The sequence below is a fragment of the Erinaceus europaeus genome, chromosome 3, assembly GCF_950295315.1.
Source record: "Erinaceus europaeus chromosome 3, mEriEur2.1, whole genome shotgun sequence".
Classification (NCBI taxonomy): domain Eukaryota; kingdom Metazoa; phylum Chordata; class Mammalia; order Eulipotyphla; family Erinaceidae; genus Erinaceus; species Erinaceus europaeus.
The window spans coordinates 51,567,625-51,591,185 of record NC_080164.1 but is presented as its reverse complement, the minus strand read 5'-3'; the positions used below and the strand labels follow the sequence as shown (position 1 = coordinate 51,591,185).

Below are 23,561 nucleotides of genomic sequence, written 5' to 3'. Positions count from 1 at the left end.
AGCATGTAATTTTTATTTAAAAATTCATAAAAGCTGTATCAGAAGTTGCTAATACACCCACACTAAGGATATGGCACTTCAGAAACATGAAGAATCCAACTTACACCAATATGCTACTAGCAAAGCTTCTTAGAGAGAGAAACAAAACACCAGGAACAAGCACCTAAAGAACAAGTTCATTTCCAAAGAACAAGCTGTTTTCTCACAGGCATGTGCTATAGCACATACTCATTCTCACACATTTGTTTGAACCAGGTGATTATTGGTTTCATCTGTCAGATTATGAATCCTCTCATTTCCAAATAGATAAAAGGGCCCACTAGCTTGTGTGATCTATGCGTGTGTGTGAGTACTACACTTCTGGCATTAATTATACCATGACGCTGGCAGTCTCTAACTTGGTGGCATGTTTATTGTCCTTAAGAGTCACCAAGACTCTGTGGATGTGAAGTTCTTGCTTAGGACTGAGACAATTGGTCACTACTGAGTCAGTCTCCTATCAATGCTGGTCTGTCTGAGAAGAAGCCCATCACTACACTATGCACAACCAAGAACAGTTCTGCTATTCAATGTCCTACAAAGCCATTTGGACCTCTATAACTCCCTCAAGAGATTCCAACCCCTTGGCAAAACATATGAGTACTGGAAGAGACATACACTTTGTCATTTGCAGAAACCCTAAGAAGATACACATTTTGGGTACTACTGGCCTAATCTGGAAGATCATCTGCCTCAAACTTTTGTGGAGTTTTTTTTTTTTCTTTTCAATTTTATTTTAGAAATTTAGAGGGGAGGAGGAGATAGAAAGGGAAAGAGACAGAGAGAGACACCTCCAGCCCTGCCTCACCACTTGTGAAGCTTTGCCCCTGCAGGTGGGGACCAGAGGCTTGAGCTGTCATGTGTTCACTTAACCAGGTACACCCATGAAGACAGCATGAAGAATGGAGCATAAAGGGGGTTAGACAGGAGTGAATAAGGTGCTGGAAATCTTCAAATGAAGCTGAGAAATAGATTTAGCATCTGAGACCACAGACCCAGACAATTATGTTCAGGCTGCCATTTTTTCTGGAAAGAACTCTTTGGAGCTCTTACTAAGTTATTGCTTGGCTTTGTCAACCTTTTAAGTTTTTTTTTTTTTTTATTGTGGCAAAATTATACAAAACAGAATTACAGAAAATAACAGAATTTATCATTTTTAAGCATATAGTTCAGTAGCATAAAACACATTCAGCATTATATGACACTGTCCCACTTATAAATGTGCCCTTCACATTTTGTTCTATGGTATTAAGATAGTTTTTCCAGTCTTCTACACATTTGCATGTGGTGTCAAAGCTCTAGTTGACAAGCTATAATCTTAAAATCTGGCAACAGTTTTTGTTAGAAGCATCTGTTTTAAGTCAATGTATTTTCATTTCTAGGTAAAAGCATAATTCTGTAGTGTTTTCCTTTAGATCTGAGCAAATACTGACTCCACAATAACAACGGATTATCATAAACCAAACTCAAGAACTACTCTTATTCCTTGTAAAATAAGTGACCTTACTCAACTAAAAAAAGGGGGGGCTAAAAACACTCCTATGTTTACTGTTTTAACTATTAATGCAGTTAAATTTGTGTCCTAGAGACATGTTACATCACCAAGGAAAACTTCTAAAAAAAAAATTAAGACTTTTAAAGTGTCAAACTTAAAAATAATAATAAAAAAATAGTTACAATTTTGGACAGCTGTAGGTGTGTGTGTGTACTTTAAACTTTTTTTAATTAAATAAAGCCCTCTTGGAAGAACAATTAGAATTCATCTTACTGTGGTCTGGGAGGTGGCACAGTGATAAAGCTTTGGACTCTCAAGTATGAGGTCCTGAGTTTGATCCCCGGCAGCACATATGCCAGAGTGATGTCTGGTTCTTTCTCTCTCCTCCTATCTTTCTCATTAATAAATAAATAAAATATTTTTAAAAAAGAATTCATCTTACTGTCTCTTATGACCTCACTTTACGTATAACTGAACTTGATATCTTCCTCCCCAACAGATATTTTACTCTCTAATTTGAACTAAGAGGGAAGAGTGGGAAAGAAAGGAGTAACCCTCCTCTGAACTATCCTCCTCACTGGTATGGATACGTTACCTTCTGAATATCTTCCAATATGATGATTATTCAAAATATCTTTAAAACATGTATTTATTAATAGGGGGAAGAGAGAAGAGGGGACCAGATTATCACTCCAGCATGTGCTATGGCAAGGATCAAATCCTGGATCTCATGCTTGAGAGCTCAATGCTTTATCCAGAGTGTCATTTCCTGGGTCACCTGCTCAGGATAAATTAATGGGCAGTGACAAACTGAGGGGTGTTTAGAAAGGACAAATGCTCTCAAGTCAGCACACTAAGTTCATTACAGTCCTGTATGTTTGGCTGAGTTGTCTCCCTTTCCAAATTCTGACTGGTTTAAGGTACACTAGAATTTCCTAGACTTATTTTAATATTGGCATGCAAAAATTTATTTCAATGGGTCTAAGAATGAGAAGTTAAGTTTAAAAAGATAGGGACTGGGCAGTGGTGTACTTGGTTAAGCACACACGTTACCAGGTGCAAGAGCCCAGGTTCAAGCCCTCAGCCCACACCCACTGGGGCGGGGGAGGGGGGAAGCTTCATTAGTGGTGAAGCAGTGCTGCTGGTGTCTTTCTCTCTCCCCTTCCTCTCTCAATTTCTCTGTCTTATCAAAAAAATAAATATTTAAAAAAAAAAGGAGAGGGAGTCGGGCGGTAGCGCGGGTTAAGCTCACATGGTGCAAAGCGCAAGAACCGACATAAGGATCCTGGTTTGAGCCCCCGGCTCCCCACCTACAGGGGAGTCACTTCATGGGTGGTGAAGCAGGTCTGCAGGTTCTCTCCCCCTCTGTCTTCCCCTCCTCTCTATCTAACAATGACAACATCAATAACAACAATAACTACAACAATAATGAAAAACAACAAGGGCAACATAAAGGAAAATAAATAAATATAAAAAAAGAGAGTGAAAAGATAGAAGTATGTTGTTTTCTAAAGAGCATCCCAAACCAACCTCAGATATATCTACTCTTCTTCTAGGGTTGCTCTTTCTTTCTCTCTTTCTTTTTAATTTTTATTTATAAAAAGGAAACACTGACAAAAACCATAGGATAAGAGGGGTATAACTCCACACAATTCCCACTACCAAAACTCCGTATCCCATCCCTTCCCCTGATAGCTTTCCTATTCTTTATTCCTCTGGGGGTATGGACCCAGGAGCATTATGGGATGCAGAAGGTGGAAGGTCTGGCTTCTGTAACTGCTTCCCCGCTGAACATGGGCGTTGACAGGTCGATCCATACTCCCAGCCTGCCTCTCACATCATGGTAGCATCTGGAACCAGGTAGCTGAAAAAAGAGTTAACATATAAAGCCAAAAAAAAAAAAATTGTTGACTAATTATGAACCTAAAGGCTGGAATAGCTCAGATGAAGATTTGGGGGTCTCCATTTTGTAGATAGCTAGTAGGCATATTTTAGTTATATCCCAAAGGGCCCATGACTATACTGGTTTGTTGTTTTTTTTTTTTTACCCTGAGCCTGGCGTCTGACATGCAGGTGGACCCAAGTTATTGTCTGGGTTGATGCTACAAATCAACTGTCCTTGTTACTTTAACTGGGGGGAGGAGGAAGGAGAGGAAGAGAAAATCACAATGTCTAATTATCAGAGTGGATCCTAAACAAGGGGGATGTAGAAGGAGAGATCTGTAGGTATGTCATCAGAGTGTGGATGATTCAGAAATGGGACAAGGAGTCTGAAAATCCAGTGGAATCTTTAGGCTCACAAGAGATCCTCACTTTACAAGTAAGAATAAGAAAGGTGACTGACTGATGGGGCTTAACAAAGGGAAACAAGGGGGAGGAACTAGAAAGCCAAGAGAAGTGAAAGTTTTGAAATACAAATCTCTTACTGGACACAAGCAATATGAATCTTGTTATCCCCATGGGAATCCTGGTGTTCCATTCCAAAGCAGGACTGGGAAGAGGATCAAGTCTCACCATGGCCAAGTGGGGTGTGGTGTGTCCTCTCGGCCTGTCTGCTGGACCCTGGGCTCGAGGGGCTAGTGTGGGGATTGTTTTCATTCTTCTAAGAACCTAAGGTTCTACATGTCCTTGGCCACAACACTGACTAGCTGTGTGATTTGGCACAGAGGATAATGCCAACTTTATCTGGAATTAACCTATGGAGGTAGAGGCCTTATAAAAACCCAAAGTAAAATGCCACTATAAAAATGTTCATTACTTGACCACCAGCTGGTCAACTCTTCCCTTCCTCTCTTTGCTGTGATAGCTAGCACCTGCTGACTTAGAAGTGTGTGGAGTTCTCACACTAATGTGCCAAAACCACCACCACTCTGCCTAGCCTGACATTCACCGACCCCCACCCTGGGAGACCTGAATATCAAATATTACTTCCTGCTGTCTCTGACCACATCGCCTTGGCAGTTAACATCAAAAGCAAACACATGGGGAGAACAGAAGGCACTGGAGCTGGGGAGGAAGAACAAGCAATGTAATGTTTCACAAAAATTTTGCTGGGTGCCCAGGTGCAAAAACCCTGAAACAGCGTGCATATTTTCCAGTTTTTGTCTAATGGCTCCTCTCCTCATCCCTCCTAGGATGGAGATCTGAAGGTGCCCCCCAGTACCTCCATTCTGTACCTTTCTGTCCCTGAAACAGTATGTCTGGAGGCCCTATCTCAGGATCCCCACCTGCCATCCACAGGCAAGTCACACTTTAGAATAGCATTTGGCAAACTCACCAATATCAAACATAGTAATGTTGATGATGACTCACAATCTACACGGGTTCAACTTATCTGGATTAAATGTTCGCCATCTTTTCCTGTCTCCTGAAAGCCCAACAACCTGAGAGTGATAATCATCGTGAGTATTAGCACTCAAAACAGGACTAGAATTAAGGTCCCACACTAGATTATGTGACCTCTCTGGATTGCAATTTGTTTATGTGGGGGGGGGGGGGGGTGTCCTTGAAGTTGGTGTTTCCCTAAGACCTTCTACAAATGGTCAAGTTGCAACCATTTTAGTCTTTTTAAAGGGTAATGTACCTAGAACGTTGCCAGCTGTGACTAGGGAGGGACTGTGAGCTCAGACTAACGGGTTCAGACTATATACAGGCTCCTGTGCTAGACATGAATGGATTTGGGCCCCAGGTCAGATGGATATGACAAACAGTTAACTATACTTATATATATTCCCTTCAAGTTTGGGAGCTGCTCTCTGCCTTAATCCAGCTTTCTAGTTCTCTTCTCAACTCTGACCCCATCTTCCCAGGCAATATTTTTAGCCCACCTCCAGGTTTGCTATTAAGCTCAAACAAAAATTACTGAAGTCATGGGCCCCTAGAAACATACACAAAATAAATTTCCTAACTTCTCTCCATCCTAAAATCCCTATCCTCATCCATTCTATTCCTACTTTTTGGCTCCTGTTTATTAAAAATTATGGCCTGCTTTATATCTTACTGCCTTTCAGCCACCAAGTTACAGATGCTACTATGATTCCATCCTGACCTCCCTGAGCAAAGGACTGCACCAATATTTCCTGGAACCTACCTCTCCAGAGCCTACCCCACTAAAGATACAAACAGTCTGGGGGTATGGATCGACCTGCCAATGTTCATGTCCAACACAGAAACAATTATGAAACTCCCACTTTCTGCACCCCATAAAAAATTTTGTAAACCAGTATAAATCACTAATAAAAAAATGATAAGGGAGTTGGGCGGTAGCACAGTGGGTTAAGCGCACCTGGCGCAAAGTGCAAGGACCGCAGTAAGGAACCTGGTTCAAGCCCCCAGCTCCCCACCTGCAGGCAGGTTGCTTCACAGGTGGTGAAACAGGTTTGCAGGTGTCTATCTTTCTCTCTCCCTCTCTGTCTTCCCCTTCTTTCTCCATTTCTCTCTGTCCTATGCAACAATAGCAACATTAATAACAATAATAACTACAACAATAAAACAAGGGCAACAAAAAGGGAATAAATACAAAAAAAATGATAAAAAATTTAGATAATTCACCAAAACAGATATACAGAAGGCAAATAAACAGGAGAAGATGCTCAACATCACAGGCCATTAGGTGAATGCAAATTAAATCACAATTCAAAAACACGATTCGGATGGCTAGTTTTTAAAATGACACTACCAAGTGCAAGTGAACATATGGAGTAACTAGAACTCTCTTGTGCTGCTGATGGGACTCCAAAATGGTACCCCATGCATTGGAAGCAATCAGCCAGTTTGTTTCAAAATTAAAGCAATCCTACAAACGAGGCATTATCCAAGACTAATAGCAACTTATACCCAAATATCTGTTAGTGCATGTTTATAATAGCCGTATTCGTAATTACTTCAAGCTGGAATTGATCAACATGCTCCTTATCTACAGAATGGAGACACGAGTTATGATAAACACATGAAAGGGACTGCTGGTCAGCAGTGAAATGAATGAACTGCCCAGGGCTGGGGAGATAGCACTGTGGTTATGCAAAAAGACTTTCATGCCTGAGGCAGCTGAGGTCCTCAGCGCCACCATAAGCCTGAACTGAGCAGTGTTCTTGTAAAAATAAATAAATGAACAAATAAAGAAATAAAGACCTATACCTGGTAACCTTACAATCTTGTAAAACATTAATTACAAATAAAAATGACTTGGGGAAACACATACACACGCATGTGCGTGCAATGACACACATATACACACCAGTCCTTTACTTCAGGGATTAATTCTTTCTGAAATGAGCCCTCTTTGATTTATTTTTGCTTATAGAACTCTTTGCTTAAAAAAAAAAAAGGAGAAATACTTTTCTTATAAGGGCTGAAAAATTCCTTGCTATATTTGGAACTGGAAAAGTCCTTCAATATTATAATAATATGCAATTACTGTATTCTATAGAAGAGACAGCTGAGTCCAGAGAAGCTCAGTAACTTGCCTAAGGTCACATAGCAGGTTAGTGGCAAAAGAGAGCTGGAAGAACCTTTTTTTTTTTTTCAAAGATTTTATTGATTTATTCATGAGAAAAATAGGAGGAGAGAGAAAGCAGACACCACTGGAGCATGTGCTGCTGAGGACTGAACTCAGGACCTGATGCTTGAAAGTCTGGTGCTTTATCTACTGCATCAGCTCCCGGAAGATTCTTTATGACTCGCAAAACTCGGTATGGCAACCAGACACCTATCTTCTTTGCTATGTAGTATTCATAATGGGTGATGTGCATGCAGTTCACAAACAATACTGAAGTGTCTGAGTTCTGATCCACTTCTCTGGGAACTGCAAGGTAGTGATACTAGTTCAAGACTTCAGATGAGGTATCTAAATGCTGAGGAGGTCCTCAAGTCTCTTACCACTTTCCTCAGTAAGAAAAATATGGCAGGCTAGTGAAGATGTAAGCAGGGGGTCTAAGGTCAACTCATTTCAAATTTCCCATCTGATCTCCTTCCATGTTGGGATTATTACTATCACAAGTTTTGGCATTTTTAAATCTCTTTGGGGGGGCGGGGAACAAAAGGGTCTCTCACTGCAGTCCTCAGGTCTATTCTTGGCTTCCCCCGCAAGGCTGCCTCAAGTAGAATGCCCCATTCAGATTCATATTCCAGTCGCTCCTCCACCTCACACCAGGAATTATCTTAAAAGAGTAAGACCTGACAAGTGATGGATAATTTGCATTTTAACCCTATTCAAATTTGGGTAAATGGTTTAATATGCATGCTAATATTCCATCATTATTCCAATTAAGGAAACTATTATGTTAAAGTGTTTAATCAGGAGAATTAGGGAGAACTCCAGACACCTAAAATTAACCTTTAATAGTCTTGACATTCATATCATTTAAGTGCAATTTGCCAAGCTATAAGCAACTCCCAGCTTAAGACTTCAGTTTAGGCACGTGGGGATTCCAGATAAGACCTGAAAGCAATTCATTTCCTAACTAGATTGCTGTCTAAAAGAGTAAACTAAAAGGGCTGCAATTTAAATACAATCAAATCCCCAAGCAGTCACATTCCAGGAGACTTAAACATTGAAGTCTCGATTCCCAGGAACAACAATGCTATTCGCATCAGAAACAACACAACCACTTCCTCTTTCCCTGACCTTCTCTGTTTAATTACTTCCTGTGATTTCTTCTAGGGCCTAGCATGCATGCTTCCCAAGCCAGCAGGCTTTCAGTACAAGACTGATTTGTCTGGGAGGTCCAGAATGCCAACTGACTGGCTGACAGACAGACGTAGTGAAACTTCAGATTTCACTTTAAGGGCTGAATATCTTGAGTCTCCCCCTCACTAAGAAAAATAAATAAATTATAAGAAAACCTCTTCGGAGGCGGGCGGTAGCGCAGCGGGTTAAGCACACATGGCGCAAAGCGCAAGGACAGGCAGAAGGATCCAGGTTCAAGCCCCCCCACTACCCACCTGCAGGGGAATTGCTTCACAGGCAGTGAAGCAGGTCTGCAGGTGTCTATCTTTCTCTCCCCCTGTCTCCCCCTCCTCTCTCCATCTTATATAACAACAATGACATCAATTACAACAACAATAATAACTACAACAATAAAACAAGGGCAACAAAAGGGAAAATAAATAAATTTTAAAAAATTAAAAAAAAAAAAGAAAGAAAACCTCTTACAGTACATTCCCATCTAAAATCAAGCTATACCTTAAAGTTGGAAACCTCGCCAGGGATGTGGAAGATCAGGTACTCGGTGTCTCTTGGTGTACAAGCATCACCTTTGTGTCTAATGAGCTTCTTTAACAGATTCCAAATGCCAACCAAGCATGTGAAGTCAATGTTTCATTACTGTTTGGACAATGAAGATGCAAACTTGTTGTCTGTGAGTTCATGATCATCCCCACAACTGTAGACAGACCGCTGTTTCTCAAAGAGTGGTCTATGGACCAATAGCACCTGGGAGTTCAAGTTATTTATGAGTCTAACTCTGAGCTGGGGAGATAGCATAATGGCTGTGCAAAGAACTTTGCTGCCTGAGGTTCAATCCTCAAATCTACCATAAACCAAAGCTAAACAGTGTGTCTTCCATTTGAAAATATAGAGAATAAAATATTTAAAAAATAAATAAATCTTTAAAACAGAGTCAATCACCATCACACTCCAAATGGGCACCTATAATCTAGCATTCATTTTTTTCTTAGTACAAAAGGCATGGAAAGGGCTCAAAGCTGGTTTAAAAAGAATAGAGTCCTGATCTGAAAAATCTGAAAGATTACCGAGAAGGCAACCTTTAGCCCTTCAGGGTCAGAAATAAGACAGAGTATACTTTTCTGTTTTGGAATTTTAAGCCTAAGAAAAATCACAGATTTGATTTAACCTATAAAGCACAGGAGAGAAATTTGGTAAATATATTATGATTTTATTCACACATAAGCAGCTTGAAAAGCCTGTTTAGACTGAGCTGTAGTGCACCTGGTTGAACTCACATGTCACTATGTGCAAATGACCTGGGTTCAAGGCCCCAACCCCCAACTGTGGGGGGGGGGCTTCATAAATGGTGAAGCTATGCTGTATGTTTATCTTTCTCTTTCCCTATCTTCCCTTATCCCCTCAATTTCTCTCTGCTTCTATTAAATGAATTAATTAAATTTTTTTTTAAAGAGAGAGTGGCTGGGATGGTGGCTCAGTGGATAAAGTGTTGGACTGTCAAGCATGAGGTGTCCCCCCCCCCCACCCCCCCAGTTTGAGGCCTGGCATCACATGTGCTAGACTGATGCTCTGGTTCTCTCTCCTCTTCCTTTAGAAATAAGTAAATAGAGAGTTGGGGGATAGCACAACGGGTTAAATGTACGTGGCGCAAAGTGCAAGGATATAAGGATCCTGGTTCGAGCCCCTGGCTCCCCACCTGCAGGGGAGTCGCTTCACAGGCGGTGAAGCAGGTCTGCAAGTGTCTATCTTTCTCTCCCCCTCTGTGTTCCCCTCCTTTCTCCATTTCTCTCTGTCCTATCTAACAGCGACATCAGTATCAACAATAATAACTACAACAGTAAAAAAACAACAAGGGCAACAAAAGGGAAAATAAATAAATAAATACAAAAAAATTTAAAAAGGAATAAGTAAATAAATCTTTAGAAATTGCCAAGTGTGTTAAAAAAAAAAAAGCTAGAAATACAGAAATGCTAACACTGCAGTCAGAGAGGTGGTTTAGTGGGTACAACACGTGATGCTTTGCAAACCTGAGGGCTTGAGTTTCATCCCTGGTACTGTATGTGGCTCTGATCTCTCTCCACATCTCTGATTAAATAAACTTTTTTTTTAAGTTTTTAAAAATCTTCAAAATGCCTCCTACAATCACTGAGTACAGAGAGCATGAGTCAGGTGGACATTATTGATTCTACAAGTGCAAAAACTAAGAAACCATTCTAGATAGCAGTGGAAAGTCAAATGAAAAGCAGAACATGTCTTCTCGGCTCTAATTCTTCTCTCACAAGCCCCATGGAGCATATCACTTCAATCCTCTTAGGTATAAAGTGAGAACCTCATTCCCATCCTAGGAAGGTTGCTGTGAGGCTAAAACAGTTAGTAGATCTTCTCTACCTTGTAAATTCTAAAAATAAACAGTAACATCAATTTGCTTATATGAGGCTTACCAAAGGTGAGTGAACACCCTGAATTGCCAACATCTGAGGTGCTGTGCTAAAATGCTTGACCTATGCTATCTTATTTCTACTTTTCAGTAGCCTCTGAAATAAGATAGCAGAAATGGACAGCAGGAAGGACTTCACTGAGATTAACCTAGGGTTCATGGTGTAGGGCACCTGTCAGGAAGGGGCAGGGGGAGAGTGTAACTCCACTGTGATCTTGGCAAACTCCCCCAATTGGTATTTTGAACTATGAATTAATTAGTCTTTTTTGGATGTATGCTCAATGTTTAAATAACTCTTTAGGATTTTGTATGTTATAAGATTATTTAAGGAATATTTATTTCAACCAGTCAACAAACACTTGCAAATGGCCTACTATGTGCTCCAAACAGTGCCAGCTTATGGCTTTCAGAGAAAATAGAGCTACTATTTTCAGAAGGACAGATGGATCAAGCTTTTCTGTGTGTTCTCAGTGAGGGTAAGATACAAATACAAAACAGTGTTCATCTGAAAAATCAATACTGGAGACCAGTGCCAAAGCAATCCAAGGAGAAAAAAGAAGTATGACAATAAATGATGGAAATGAAAGCATAAAGATGTCATTACTCCTGTGGGAAAGGAAGGCTGTAGGAGCCCTTCCTGTTTGGCTCTTCCTGTTTGTGCCCATGCCTGGCTCCAAACTCCCTGAGCACAGAACCTCATTTTGGGTTTGGCCTTGTGCATCTCTTCATCAGGCTGCTGGAATAACTAACTTATGGTATCTCCAGCTCAACTGTTTGGAAGAAGAAACCACATACTATATGGCTTCAACATCCATGAAGCTCCCTGGTGCCTGTATGGTGCACCTAACTTAATGATTCTAATTGTCAATTTCTATGTACCTGTAAGCCCTAGTCTTGAAGTAAACCTTGTTAATTTGTAACATTATATCATTTCTATATACTGAAGAAAAAAAAAAGATGTCTTTACTATATGAGCAAGGAAAGGAAAGACAATTTAAAAGCTTAACCTAGTAGTTAAGTTTTCAGCATCTGTGAATGAGCCACAAAGGCTGTATCTGAGAAAGAAAGCCACCAGTCTCCCAAAGTTATTATTTCAGTACACAGAAGAGCCAAAACTATATATTTTAGAAGTTGCCTGTACTATTCTGATCTCTTCAATCACAAGCACAAAACATCAAGGTAGAATCAAAATCCATTTCTTCACTTCTGTGTGACATTCTATTTTGAAATAAATATTCAACTACCCTTTGAGAGTCAAGAAATTCAGGCACAAAGTCCTGTCAAGGGTGCAACATGCCACATGTGTACATATTGTTAATAAAGTTTATCTGAGGAATGCGAAAGTATAAATCTGCTGTCCCACCCAACTAACTTCTATGCCAACTAATAATCAGGTATTTGAGAAAGATCCTACCCTGACTCCCTTTGACATGGGATACATGTCAACTACAGTAACAGTCAAAGCCAGGGCAAGTACACGGCAAGTACACTTGGCTCCACAGCTTACTGTGCAGCAGTGCTGAACAGTCCTCCTACTTCAGTAACCCGAAACACTAGGAAATGGCCATTTAAAAAAGTCACCAATGTGTTTGTCTTAATTATTGATTCAAAAAACATTTACAAGATTAGTTTATGGAGTTTATCAACATGACTGAGTCTTAAAAAAGAAAGAATAGAAAAGGGCCCCTAAAAGGCCGCATTTACTTAAGAGAAAACAAGCCAAAACAAACCACCATACACATCAAAACTTCCTGCTCTGCCTCTATTATCATCTTGTTCAATTGCCGAGGATTTCTGCTGCTAGACTGTGTATTTGTGTTCAGCCTAGTAATAACAGGAGCTATGCCAATATTGAAGTTCATCAGCACAGCTATCTCCAGCTTCAAGTGTGAAGACTCCATCAGAACCCTGCAGTTACTGCAAATTATTAATATGGTGATTGCTGCAGATTCTCATGCAGGGGCAGAAACAGACCTTTGCTTACCACACTCAGGATCTTCTGCTTTCCAGGTCCCACAACAGCGAGTGGAATCAAAAAGGTTTTGAGCTGTCAATCTCAGATCGGCAGCATAGATAGTTATATACCCAAGTTCTACAAAGCATGCCAAGGGCTTCAAGAGAACACTAAGAGTTTCTGAGAAAGAGGCTTTATATACAACAAAGAAAATGTGTTAACCAAATTAAACAATCATAACTGCACAGGCTGCTTGCTCAGGTGAAACATTTTAAAGTAATTAAACTCAATTTTATGCAAATGTGTTAAGCAGCCATAATATGCTCAGTGTTAATACAAGTAGAAACTGGGCAGTTGAGAGGCAAGTTCCCTCAACTTGGAAAAGTTCACATTCTAGTGCAGAATTTATCTAGGTATGAGCCCAACTCTAAATAGCGATAACTGCCTTATGGAATAAGGTAAGTTCTACAGCTATCAGTTTAACTTGGAGAAGGGAAGGGGAAGGGGGAAAGTCTAGGAGGAGCTCATAAACAGCTGGTGGGAAGGAGAGTTTCAATTGCTGAAGAAGAATTCCAGAATAAAGAGGAAGAGTAAGCATATCATTGAGGCAGAACTGTTTTGCTGTTCATGCTGATTCACTTTTTATATAAAGCAAATAAGAATGTGGAGAGAGCCTGTCCCAGCTATAAAAGAGGTAGCATTTGTTATCTCTGAGGAAACAGACTGAACAGATGGAAGCTAATTCAGACCCCGGAACCTATAATATGAAGCTGTCTCACCTTGACATAGGCTCTTTAAAATGCAATGGCAGGGAGTCGGGTGGTAGCACAGCAGGTTAAGTGCACGTGGCACAAAGCCTGGCTAAAGATCCCGGTTAGAACCTTTGGCTCCCCACCTGCAGGGGAGTCCCTTCACAGGCAGTGAAGCAGGTATCTATCTTTCTCTCCCCCTCTCTGTCTTCTCCTCCTCTCTCCATTTCTCTCTATCCTATCTAACAATAATGATATCAATAACAACAACAACAATAACTACAACAATAAAAAGACATGGGCAACAAAAGGGAAAATAAATAAAATTTTTAAAAAATGCAATGGCAGTAATGACTTTCTATAACAGAATGGCTATTTCCTACTTTGTGAACTCATTAAGTCTTGTACAAGTTTTTTGTTGTTGTTTTTTCTCACTTTCAAGATTTCTGATGGATGAACCAAGATTCCAATTCTTCAGAGTCAACTCCATGTTATTAACATTTAATGATTTGAGTCATGCAGTGTAGAGACACATCCCTTAAGACTAATGTAAAGAAAATGAACCAACACTTGAAAAGGATTTAATTTCCATGACTGTCATATTAATAAATATATAACTAACATTCCAGCAATATCCAACTTTGAATTCACATTCATCCTACAACTTTAAGGTGTACCACAGGATTCTCAGAGAAGGAAAGAACAGTGGTTGCAAAACACACTCTCATGTGTGAGGCTCAAAGGCTCTATGTTCAATAAGCCACAGCTGAGAGAAAGAAGAGAAAAATAAACAGAAAAATGTATCAAAGAATTTTCAAGTTCAAGTTGATTTAAATTCACTTTGACTCAGTATGTGCATCATAGCATTTTCAGGGAAGATAATGGGAGTACAAAATTCAGAGCATGCATGGCAAAAACACATGGCTATTGGTCATCTTCTTGCCTTTTCAGACAGTACCTCACTGTAGTTAAAAACACAACCCCCGACCCCTCCCAATCCAGGCTGGTGGCATACTTAAATCCTAGTTCTTTTCAGCAATGAATTAACTTAATTATTAGATCTCTGTACCTCACCATCAATAGATGGGGATAACAATACCTTTAGCTTCATGTGAGACTGTAAAGGATTGTTTTTTTTTTTTAAGTCTGCTGTCTTAGGCAAGTAATTACTGAAGCATCATTAGTTACATGGGATCATGGCTCATACCTCCTCAAGGTGTTATTTGAAAATTCACAAGGTGAGCCTCGCTCAGGACGATGCAAGAGCCATGCTCGACACCTGTTTTGCTTCCTACTCTAAGGTAAGCTTTAAATAGACTACTTCATTTCATTTGCATGCCAACTTCAACAAACCAGTAATATTTATTTCCACTCAGGAATAAAGCAAAAAACAAGATGAGGGGCTGGGTGGTTGGTGCACCTGGTTGAGTGCACAAGGACCCAGGTTTGAGCCCCACAGCCTACACCTCAGGGGGAAAAGCTTTGGAAGTGGTGAAGCAGTGCTGCAGGTGTCTCTAGCTCTCATCCCCTCTATCTCGTCCTTCCTTCTCAATTTCTTTTTTTATATATATTTATTTATTTTCCCTTTTGTTGCCCTTGTTGTTTAACATTGTTGTGGTTATTATTTGTTGTTATTGATATTGTTGTTGTTGGATAGGACAATGGAGAGAAATGGAGAAAGAAAAATAGAGAGGAAAAATGGAGAGAGGTGGGGAAGACAGAGGAGGAGAGAAAGACAGACACCTGCAGACCTGCTTCACCACTTGTGAAGTGACTCCCCTGCAGGTGGGGAGCCGGGAGCTCGAACCGGGATCCTTATGCCGGTCCTTGCGCTTTGCGCCACGTGCGCTTAACCCGCTGTGCCAACGCCCGACTCCCTCCTTCTCAATTTCTGACCCTCTCTATCCAATAAATAAATAAAGATAATGAAAAAATGTTAGCTTTAAGAAAAAGAAAAAGGAAAAAGAACAAAAGATGGTGAGATACACCAGAAACTTGCTACAGATCAGAAAGAGAGCCATAAGCATACATTACAGATGAATTTAGCGAGACTTGTCTGGTCCCTGACTGAAATAACCAGTTACACAAGACATCTTTCACTATATACATTTTTATTTTTTATTTTTAGAAATTTATATGACTACAAATTAATAGGAGTGTACATAAATACCATTCCCACCACCAAAAGATTGTGTCCCATCCGCTGTGTGAAGCCCAACATCTACCCTCACCCTCAACCCAGGGTTTTTCTTTGCTGCCCTACCCCAAAGTCAGTCAGATCCTGCTTTGAGTATCCCTATATGTTCTTCTTTCTCAACTTCTGTTTATGAGTGGGATCATAAAATACATTTAAATGATATACATAAAAAAGACACTTTTCAGACAATTGAGGCTTGGGTATTAGAGACCTCAGAGAATTAGCTTTGATTTTGTAAAGCAAGATAATGGTAATGAGTTTTCTGAAAAAGTGTTCTTCTGAGGAAGGAAGCTCAAGTATTTAGATATAAGAGCCCTGATGTCTGTAATTTTCTTGAAGTGGCTCAGCAAAAATATTTAAGACTTTGGGGGGGGGGGGGAAGAGGGAAACCTTAACATTAGGGACAACAGGCTGTAATCCCAGTAGGGCTCACACTTTACAATGCATAAGGGCCAAGATTAGTGCCCCTGGTAACTACACTGGAGCCCTAGACCAAGGAAAGTTTCACAAGCAGTAGAGTAGTGTTGTAGTATATCTCTTTTTCTCTCCCATTCTCTCTTCCCCACTATGTAGAAGAGAAAGGGAGGAGGAGGAGGAGGAGGAGGGGGAGGAGGAGGAGGAGGAGGGGGAGGAGGGGGAGGAGGAGGAGAAGAAAGTCCACCAGGAAAGGGTAGCATTGCACAGATAAGACCTAGTGAAGTCTCACAGAAAAAAGGGGGGGGGTGTGGGGAGAGGGGGGATACACAACTGAGAACAAATCAGCCATACATTCTCAGCAATAGAGACGTATTATAATAGAGATAATTCACCTAGGAGGGTGCCTGCTACCCAGGTTTGGGGTCCACAGCTCTAAAGGAAGCTTCAGTGCTGTGGTGTCTTTCACTCTCTTCCTGTCTCTCCAATCTCGTCTTTTTCTTTCTATCTGAAAAATTTGGCCCAGAAAAGTGGAGTACTGGTGACATTAAAAATAAATATCTTCTAACCCCATGTACAAAAGACCACTTTCAATAGTTTGAGGCTCTCCACTTTTAAAAACTATTTGTTATAAATATCTGCAGTATTATAAATCTTCACAAGTTTTTCTATCTGGAGTAGTGTTAAAGGAGAAAGGTCAGTGTATTCACTATGTGGAAGCTACTTGGTTTGTTTGTTTATTTGTTTTTACTGGAACAATGCTCAACTCTGGTTTACAGAGGTGCTAGGGACTGAACCTGGGACCTTTGGTGCCTCAGGCATGAAAGTACTATTTTGTTTAAAGTCCTTTTGCATAACCATTATGCTATCTCCCTCCACCCAGGAAAGCTATTTTTTTAGGACCAGAAGTAGAAAGAGCAGAGAAGATTTTCTAAATATTTATATGCTCATTAGTAAGGACTTTAATTTTTAATAAGATTTTTAAAATTATTATTCCCAGAGAGAAAGAAACCAGAGTACTGCTCAGTTCTGGATTTATGTGGTACCAGGGATTGAACCTGGGATGTCTCCCATACAGAGTCCTGTGGGCTATCTCTCTGACTTAAAAGGAATTTTAAATTAGCACAGAAAAGAACATTAAGAGACAAAACATATATTATTTTTTAACTAAGCATAATCTTACCAGTTACAAGATACTTATCATACTCTGATAGTAAATGTAGCAAATATTTAAATATTCATATTTTTTAAATAAAAACCATAAATAGATGTGTACAACCAAGAAAGTCTATTTTACCTAAGGGACAAATACATCTCCCTCTGGTCTCAACTTTTATCACAGGTTCTCTTAACAAGTAATACACCTTGCCTACTTTCAAAATGAAGGACCAGAATAAAACCATTAGAAGAGAAAAATAAAAGATCAAAATCCCTAGAGAAGGTATGAGTAAATCTAGCTAAAATATAGGCTAGTATGGCTACTGTAATCAAGCTTTAATTTTAGTTCTGACCTTCCAAAGAGTAGGCAGCAAAAACAAAACAACATTGTAAGCTCTAACTCAGACAGAAATCTTCCTGACACTAAGGAAATTTTTAAAAAATATTTATTTATTCCATTTTGTTGCCCTTGTTTTTTATTGTTGTTGTTGTTGATGATGATATCATCATTGTTGAATAGGACAGAAAGAAATGGAGAGAGGAGAGGAAGACAGAGAGGGGGAGAGAAAGACAGACACCTGCAGACCTGCTTCATCACCTGTAAAGCGACTCCCCTGCAGGTGGGGAGCTGAGGCTCAAACCAGGATCCTTCCTCTGGTCCTTGCGCTTTGTGCCACACGCGCTTAACCCACAACGCTAATGCCCGACTCCCTAAGGAAATTTTTCAGAAAGGTCATTACATAAGAAGTTTGAACAATATAATGGACACTGCCCACAAATGGCAGCTTATAGCCATGCAGCCATCTTCTCAGTAGGCATTTTCTGTTTCATGCCAAGGTCATTTCATTAAAAGTAATCCTGAGGATGCAGTGTCTGCAGAGGGCTATGGTGCTACCACAGCTTTCTGGTTCTCTAACTGAAACCAGAACCTGTGTTTAAACATACATTATCTCGAGCAGGCTTCTGACAACAGTAGGGACAGCTAGGTTCCATGTTAAACTGTTCCTGCTGTTGATCCCACCCAAAATTCTTTTGCTTTGGATCTCAGAAGGAGTAAGATACAAAACTAACCAGGTTAGTCCATATGGGAAGCCATCAGGTCAGTCAGTATTCCTAAGGGATAGAACCAAGGAACCCAGTCTAGAATGGTGGAACAAATCTCCAAAGAATGATAAAAAGAGAGCATGTGATGTGTCTCTCAGAACCTCTAGTTTTCTGTTTAGGAGGATACAAACAAGGAGGTATGCAAATGTCTGCTTATTAAAGTCCAACAAGAGAAGGCCAAGCAGTGTATGTCTTCCCCCTGCATAACTCGGCCCTAGAAGAGCAGCTTTCGTCATTTTACCACTTTTAATCTGTGAAAACAAAATATAAATCTCTAAACAAAGCCAGCGGGTGGGGTGGGACCCTCACAACATGCTCACTAGGCAGGATCCTTTCCAGCCATAGTGTCTAGCTGACCAGAGGTTACTGTAGTCAGAGCTCTCTGGGGACCCACAGGAAGGAAATTCCCTTTCCCAAACACCAACCCTCCCCCACCTGCCTAGCCTGGCAACAACAGACTCCGATGGATAAAAGACTTTTTAAGTAAGTAGATTCTTAGAATAAAGCATAGCATTCTGTCACCTGCTGCAAGACCAACCCACCCAGTCGCCTAGCCCTGAGTCATTTCCCCTCTCTGCACTGGGGGCAAAGATCCTGGTCCTGGAGAGCTGGTTACCAGCAGCCCCCCTTTCCCAGAAAGACAAGGGACTTCCTCCAGGGGACACACTGGAGGCTGCGCACCGGCTCTCGGCGCCCAGGACGGCGCCACTGCCACCTTGGCTAATGGCAGCTCTGAATGAAAGGAGCAGAAGCAGACTCCGGATTTATGAATGTGCAGGGGAGGAGGGGAGGGATATCATGTGACAATAAAAGAGAGTGTCTTATTCACAAAAAAAAAAAGTGGTTAGTGGCGGGCAGTCCACTGTGCAGCGACCGCGGCTACCGCACAATGACCACTCAGACCCGAGGCCGACAGATCTAAGACGCTGGGGACCCGCGGCCCAACCTCGGCAGCTCGGCTGGTAGGTAGCGCCTCAGGCGGGGGTGGAAAAAAGCCTAAGCCAATCCTGCAGTCCAGGGCAGAGAAGGACCTGTACCTCGGCCCCGAGCAGGCTAACGACGCCTGTCCTGCAAAGGTGGGGGGAAGGGGGCGCGACCAGTCTGTCCGGGACCCCCTCGAGCGAAATGAGGCTTTAATAGTGTTTCCTTCGGGCTTGCACGCCTGTGCACACGCATATTCGTGCACACAGATGCACGCGCGCGCACACGCACACGCACAAGCACAGAAGCCGGCAGAGTGCTGCCCCGCACGATCCCGCTGCCTCCACCTCGCTCGGATCCGCCGCCCACCCGCTGAGCTGCCTGGCCCTGGGGGCGACTGTCCCGGGCCCACGAATGCATGCACACACGCTCACTAGCGCTGCGGGGACCCCGGGCTGCTCCCGCACGCCGGCCCACGCGGGGACCCGGGAGCGCGCAGACCCCCGCGCAGCCCGCGCCCAGTCCGCTCCCTGCTCCGTCGTGTTTTTATGAATGAAAATGTGGTATGCAAATGAGAGCGATTCAGAAAACGAAATGGCGGAGCCCGGGTCCCTGTGGACTCTCGAAGGGACAGCGGGGCGAGCGGCGGGACACCAGAGTCAAGGAGTCATCCTGCAAAACACAACCGACCCCAGGAAGCTGGAGCAGGGGTGTGGGGTCTTCAGTCCTGGGAGCCGAGAAAGGGGGGGGGGCAGCGGCGGATGTTTGTGAACCCCGGGAGAGCAAGCAGGGACCGCCCCGAGGTCACCCGTGCGCCCTTGGTCCCCGAAGTGGCCACCAGCCAGCGGATCGAAGGTGCACCCATGCCGGCCCGCAGCAGTTTGCCCCCTCCTCACTTCAACAACAAGGGGGGGGTCTCAAGTCCCGAACTCCAGAGGCCAGCAAGTGGCTGCACCCCAAGCTAAGTTCACCTCAGCAGCGTCCCCGCCCGCGCCCTCAGCCTGGGCCCCCACGCTGCCCCCTCTAAGCACCTTCGTCCCACCCCGCGGCCAAACTTACTCGTCCGGGTGTGTTTCCTCGGTCATTTTCTTGTTCACCTAGACGCCTGTCCCGCGGCGGGCAGCTTTGCTCCCTTCATCTTCCTGTCCGCTCACCCCCCCCTTCACATCTCCAGAGATCGCCTGATTTGGCTGGGGGGGTGGGGGGGGAAAGCAGCTAGAGACGAAAGAGGGGTCGCAGAAGGGGGAGAGAGGCGAACGAAGTGCGGGGCGAGGTCTGGAGGAAGGGGTGCAAAGGCAGGTTGCGGGAAGGGTGAGCCCCGCAGCGCCAAGGGCCGGGCGGGCGGGGGCCCCAGGGTCTCAGGAGCGAGCGGAGTGGGGAATCTGGGCCGGGGACGCGCTGGGGGGGGGGGGGGGAGAAGGAGAAAAACAAGCGCGCGGCGGAGCGGCGGGGACTGCACAGAGCCGGCGAGGACGGCTGCCGCGGATGGGGGCTCGGTGCAGGGTCGCCCCCGGGGCTGGGGCGGGCCAATCACGGTTCCGGGGAGCGTTGGGCGGCGGGGGGAGGTGCGCCGGAGAGGCGGTGCTGGACGCCCCGTCCGAGCCCCATCTCTCCACTCCTCCGATTTACTCCATATTGGATTCTCACCGCCGCCAGCGGGAGGAGGAAGTAGGGCGGAAGCGGTGACGTCTTCCCAGCGGCCAGAGGTGGTGGAGTGCAAAAAGCTTCCTACTTGTGACCAAAAAAAAAAAAAAGGGGGGGGGGTGTTGTAGCGAACGAGGGTGATAGGGAAGGAGCGAGCAAGCAAACGAGCGAGAGAGAAAACTTTGTCCCGCCTACTGAGCATGCCCGGCTTCCTTCCCCCCTCCCTCCTGGCTTGCACTCCTGGAGGAGCCGCCGAGCTGAGCTGTTTGAGCCCGGTCAGGCTGGCTCCGGATCCTTCGCGGAGCTCCGGGTTTTAGGAAGCCCGGGAGAAGGGAGGGGGCGAGAGCCGGGAACTCGCGCACATCTGGCTGCCGGTTGCTTCCCTCCCTCCTCCCAAACCCCGGGATTAAAAATCCGCTGGGCGGTGGGGTGGTGGGTGTGTGCCAAAGCATAAAGAGAGTTGGAGGAGTGAGTGGACTCGAAGCTCAGAGGAGGCAAAGGGGGAGGGAGTTCGAGCTCAGAGGACAAACTGCTCCCCACCGTAGAACGGCGGCGGCGGGGGGGGGGGGGGGGGAGGCTTAGGTATCTTTGCCAAAGTTCTGAATAGCAGAGACTTCTTAGTTTTGCGTGCATCTGATCAGATCTTGGTAGGGAAATGGGCATTTTAATGAAATCTCTATTGTTGTACTAACAAAACAAATAAACAAAAAAGGTAAGTCAACACAGTCCAGATATATTTGTGGTTCAGTGACAGTGACAAACTTTAGAGTTAAAAAGAAAAAAAACAGTGGTCCGGGAGGTGGCGCAGTGGATAAAGCATCAGGACTCTCAAGCATGAGGTCCTGAGTTCAATATCCAGCAGCACATGTACCAGAGTTATGTCTGGTTCTCTCTCTCTCCTCCTATGTTTCTCATTAATAAATACATAAAATCTTTTAAAAAAAAGAAAAAACAAATTATATTTTAAGTCATTTAGTAAATATGTCTCATGCAGATGAAGGATGGTCCTTGCCCCAAACCCTTGACCTAGACCTTAGTTGTTGGGCCAGAGGTTGCCAGTCCCAAGGGCTTTGGTAAAATAAGATGGAGAGTTGAAGAATTCTTTAACACCCTTCCTCCCAACTCTTTGCTTTGTTTTCCCAGCCTTAGCCAGAGACCAAGGGCCTGGGAGGGCCCATGTTTCCTATAACTGAACTGCCTAGGTTCAGTTCAAATGGCCTTTTGGGGCCATTTGCCCAGGGATCTGTGCTTGGTTAGACGCTCTATTGTGCAATCTTGAAATTCTTTACAGTTTCATTTACATTGCATTTTTACTTGGCAATGGTCTCCACAAATTGTATAGTTGTTCTGTATTTCCTTCAGGGTCTTGTTAGGGAGCAAAGGGCCCTTGTTCTGCAAATACAGTAGTCTTTTCCATGCAGCCTTCTGAATGTATCAAGACACTATTGAGAGATTTTAACAAAATAGCAACCACTGAACATATGAAGAGTTTAAATATATGCCTTAAATGTAGCACACCTAAAGGGCTTTGCATTTGTATGAGTTTGAAGAAACACAAGTGTGGGTGGGGGAAAGCGGTGGTGCACTCAGTTGAGCACACACTTTACCGTGGTGGTGAGTGCACACTTTACCAAGTGCACAGATCTGGGTTCTAGCCCCCACTCCTCACCAGTGGTGAAGCAGCTGCAGGTGTCTCTCTTTCTCCCTCTCTGTCTTCTCCCCTCTCAATCTCTATTCTATCAAATAAAATATAAAGAGAAGAAGGAGGGGAGGATAGAAAAAAAAAAGAAAGATCTTATCCTATGGACTTGTCAGTGTTTCCATCTTATAAATAAAAAAATTGAAAGTTAATTATATTACATACTTTTAATAAAAAAAGAAGAAGAAAGAAAAGAATGGCTGCCTGGAGCAGTGAATTCATATTGTAGTGCCAGTGTTGAGTCCCACTGATAACCTTTCAATAGAAAAGGAAAGAAGGAAGGAAGGAAGGAAGGAAGGAAGGAAAGTATTTCCAAAAATGTTAAGGGTTAAGCTTGATTTGCCAGGAAAATAACTGGTGTACAGAACCAGTACGTGAGGCTACATGGTCAAACACTCTCCCCAAACCTGCCCCCATATCTCAAAATGGTACTATGATTTCTCTTTCAACTCAAGAGGAAATAAATAAAAATAAATCTTTTTCAAAAACAGAGTTTCATCTTGAACCAAGAAGAAATTAGTAATTTGCCCTAGGCTTCATGCTCATTATGCCTTTGTAGACATGTTTTGGCATTCAGCCACCTATGATGCTGATGTGTGTGGTGGTGAAATGAGCACTAGGTAGTGAACTTTTAGGTTCACTGCTCTGGGTTGTTGTTTTTTTTTTTTTTTTTAGAAAGAAAAAGGGGGAAAGGATCCCACTCAGTCATGCCCAAACTCTAAAAACAGGAATGTATGCCTGTCAAAATTCTGCAGCCCTGGGCATCTCTGTGGCACACTCTCCAGTTTCAGAATGACCAAATGGCAAGATGGCAGGTGAGTGAGTGATTTTCTACAGATAGAGAAGTCCTTTCAGAAGGCTGAATTGTCATGGCCACTCACTCATCCAGTTCCTTAGATTCATTATTAGCATATCAGTGAATGATTGGCCCAGCTTGGGAAGTAGACAGCGAAAGGGGCAAAGGAAAACATCTTAAAGTATAGGAATTACTCGATCCTCACTGTGATCTACTAGGACTGGACTCAGCAGGTTCTTCTGGTCTCTGAACCTTGGCTGTCAGGATAT

The 23,561-nt window shown here is 43.0% G+C and overlaps 1 protein-coding gene across 1 annotated transcript in view; it reads right to left on the bottom strand.

Annotated features, from left to right (window-relative positions):
* Window positions 1-21,047, bottom strand: part of SPRED2 (sprouty related EVH1 domain containing 2) — a 140,979-nt gene extending 119,932 nt beyond the window's left edge. The window contains exon 1 of the mRNA XM_016195421.2: window positions 20,213-21,047. Within this exon, the coding sequence (XP_016050907.1) occupies window positions 20,213-20,238 (26 nt within the window). The 5' untranslated portion in view covers window positions 20,239-21,047. The remainder of the gene's footprint in view (window positions 1-20,212) is intronic.
* Between the last annotated feature and the right edge of the window lie 2,514 nt (window positions 21,048-23,561).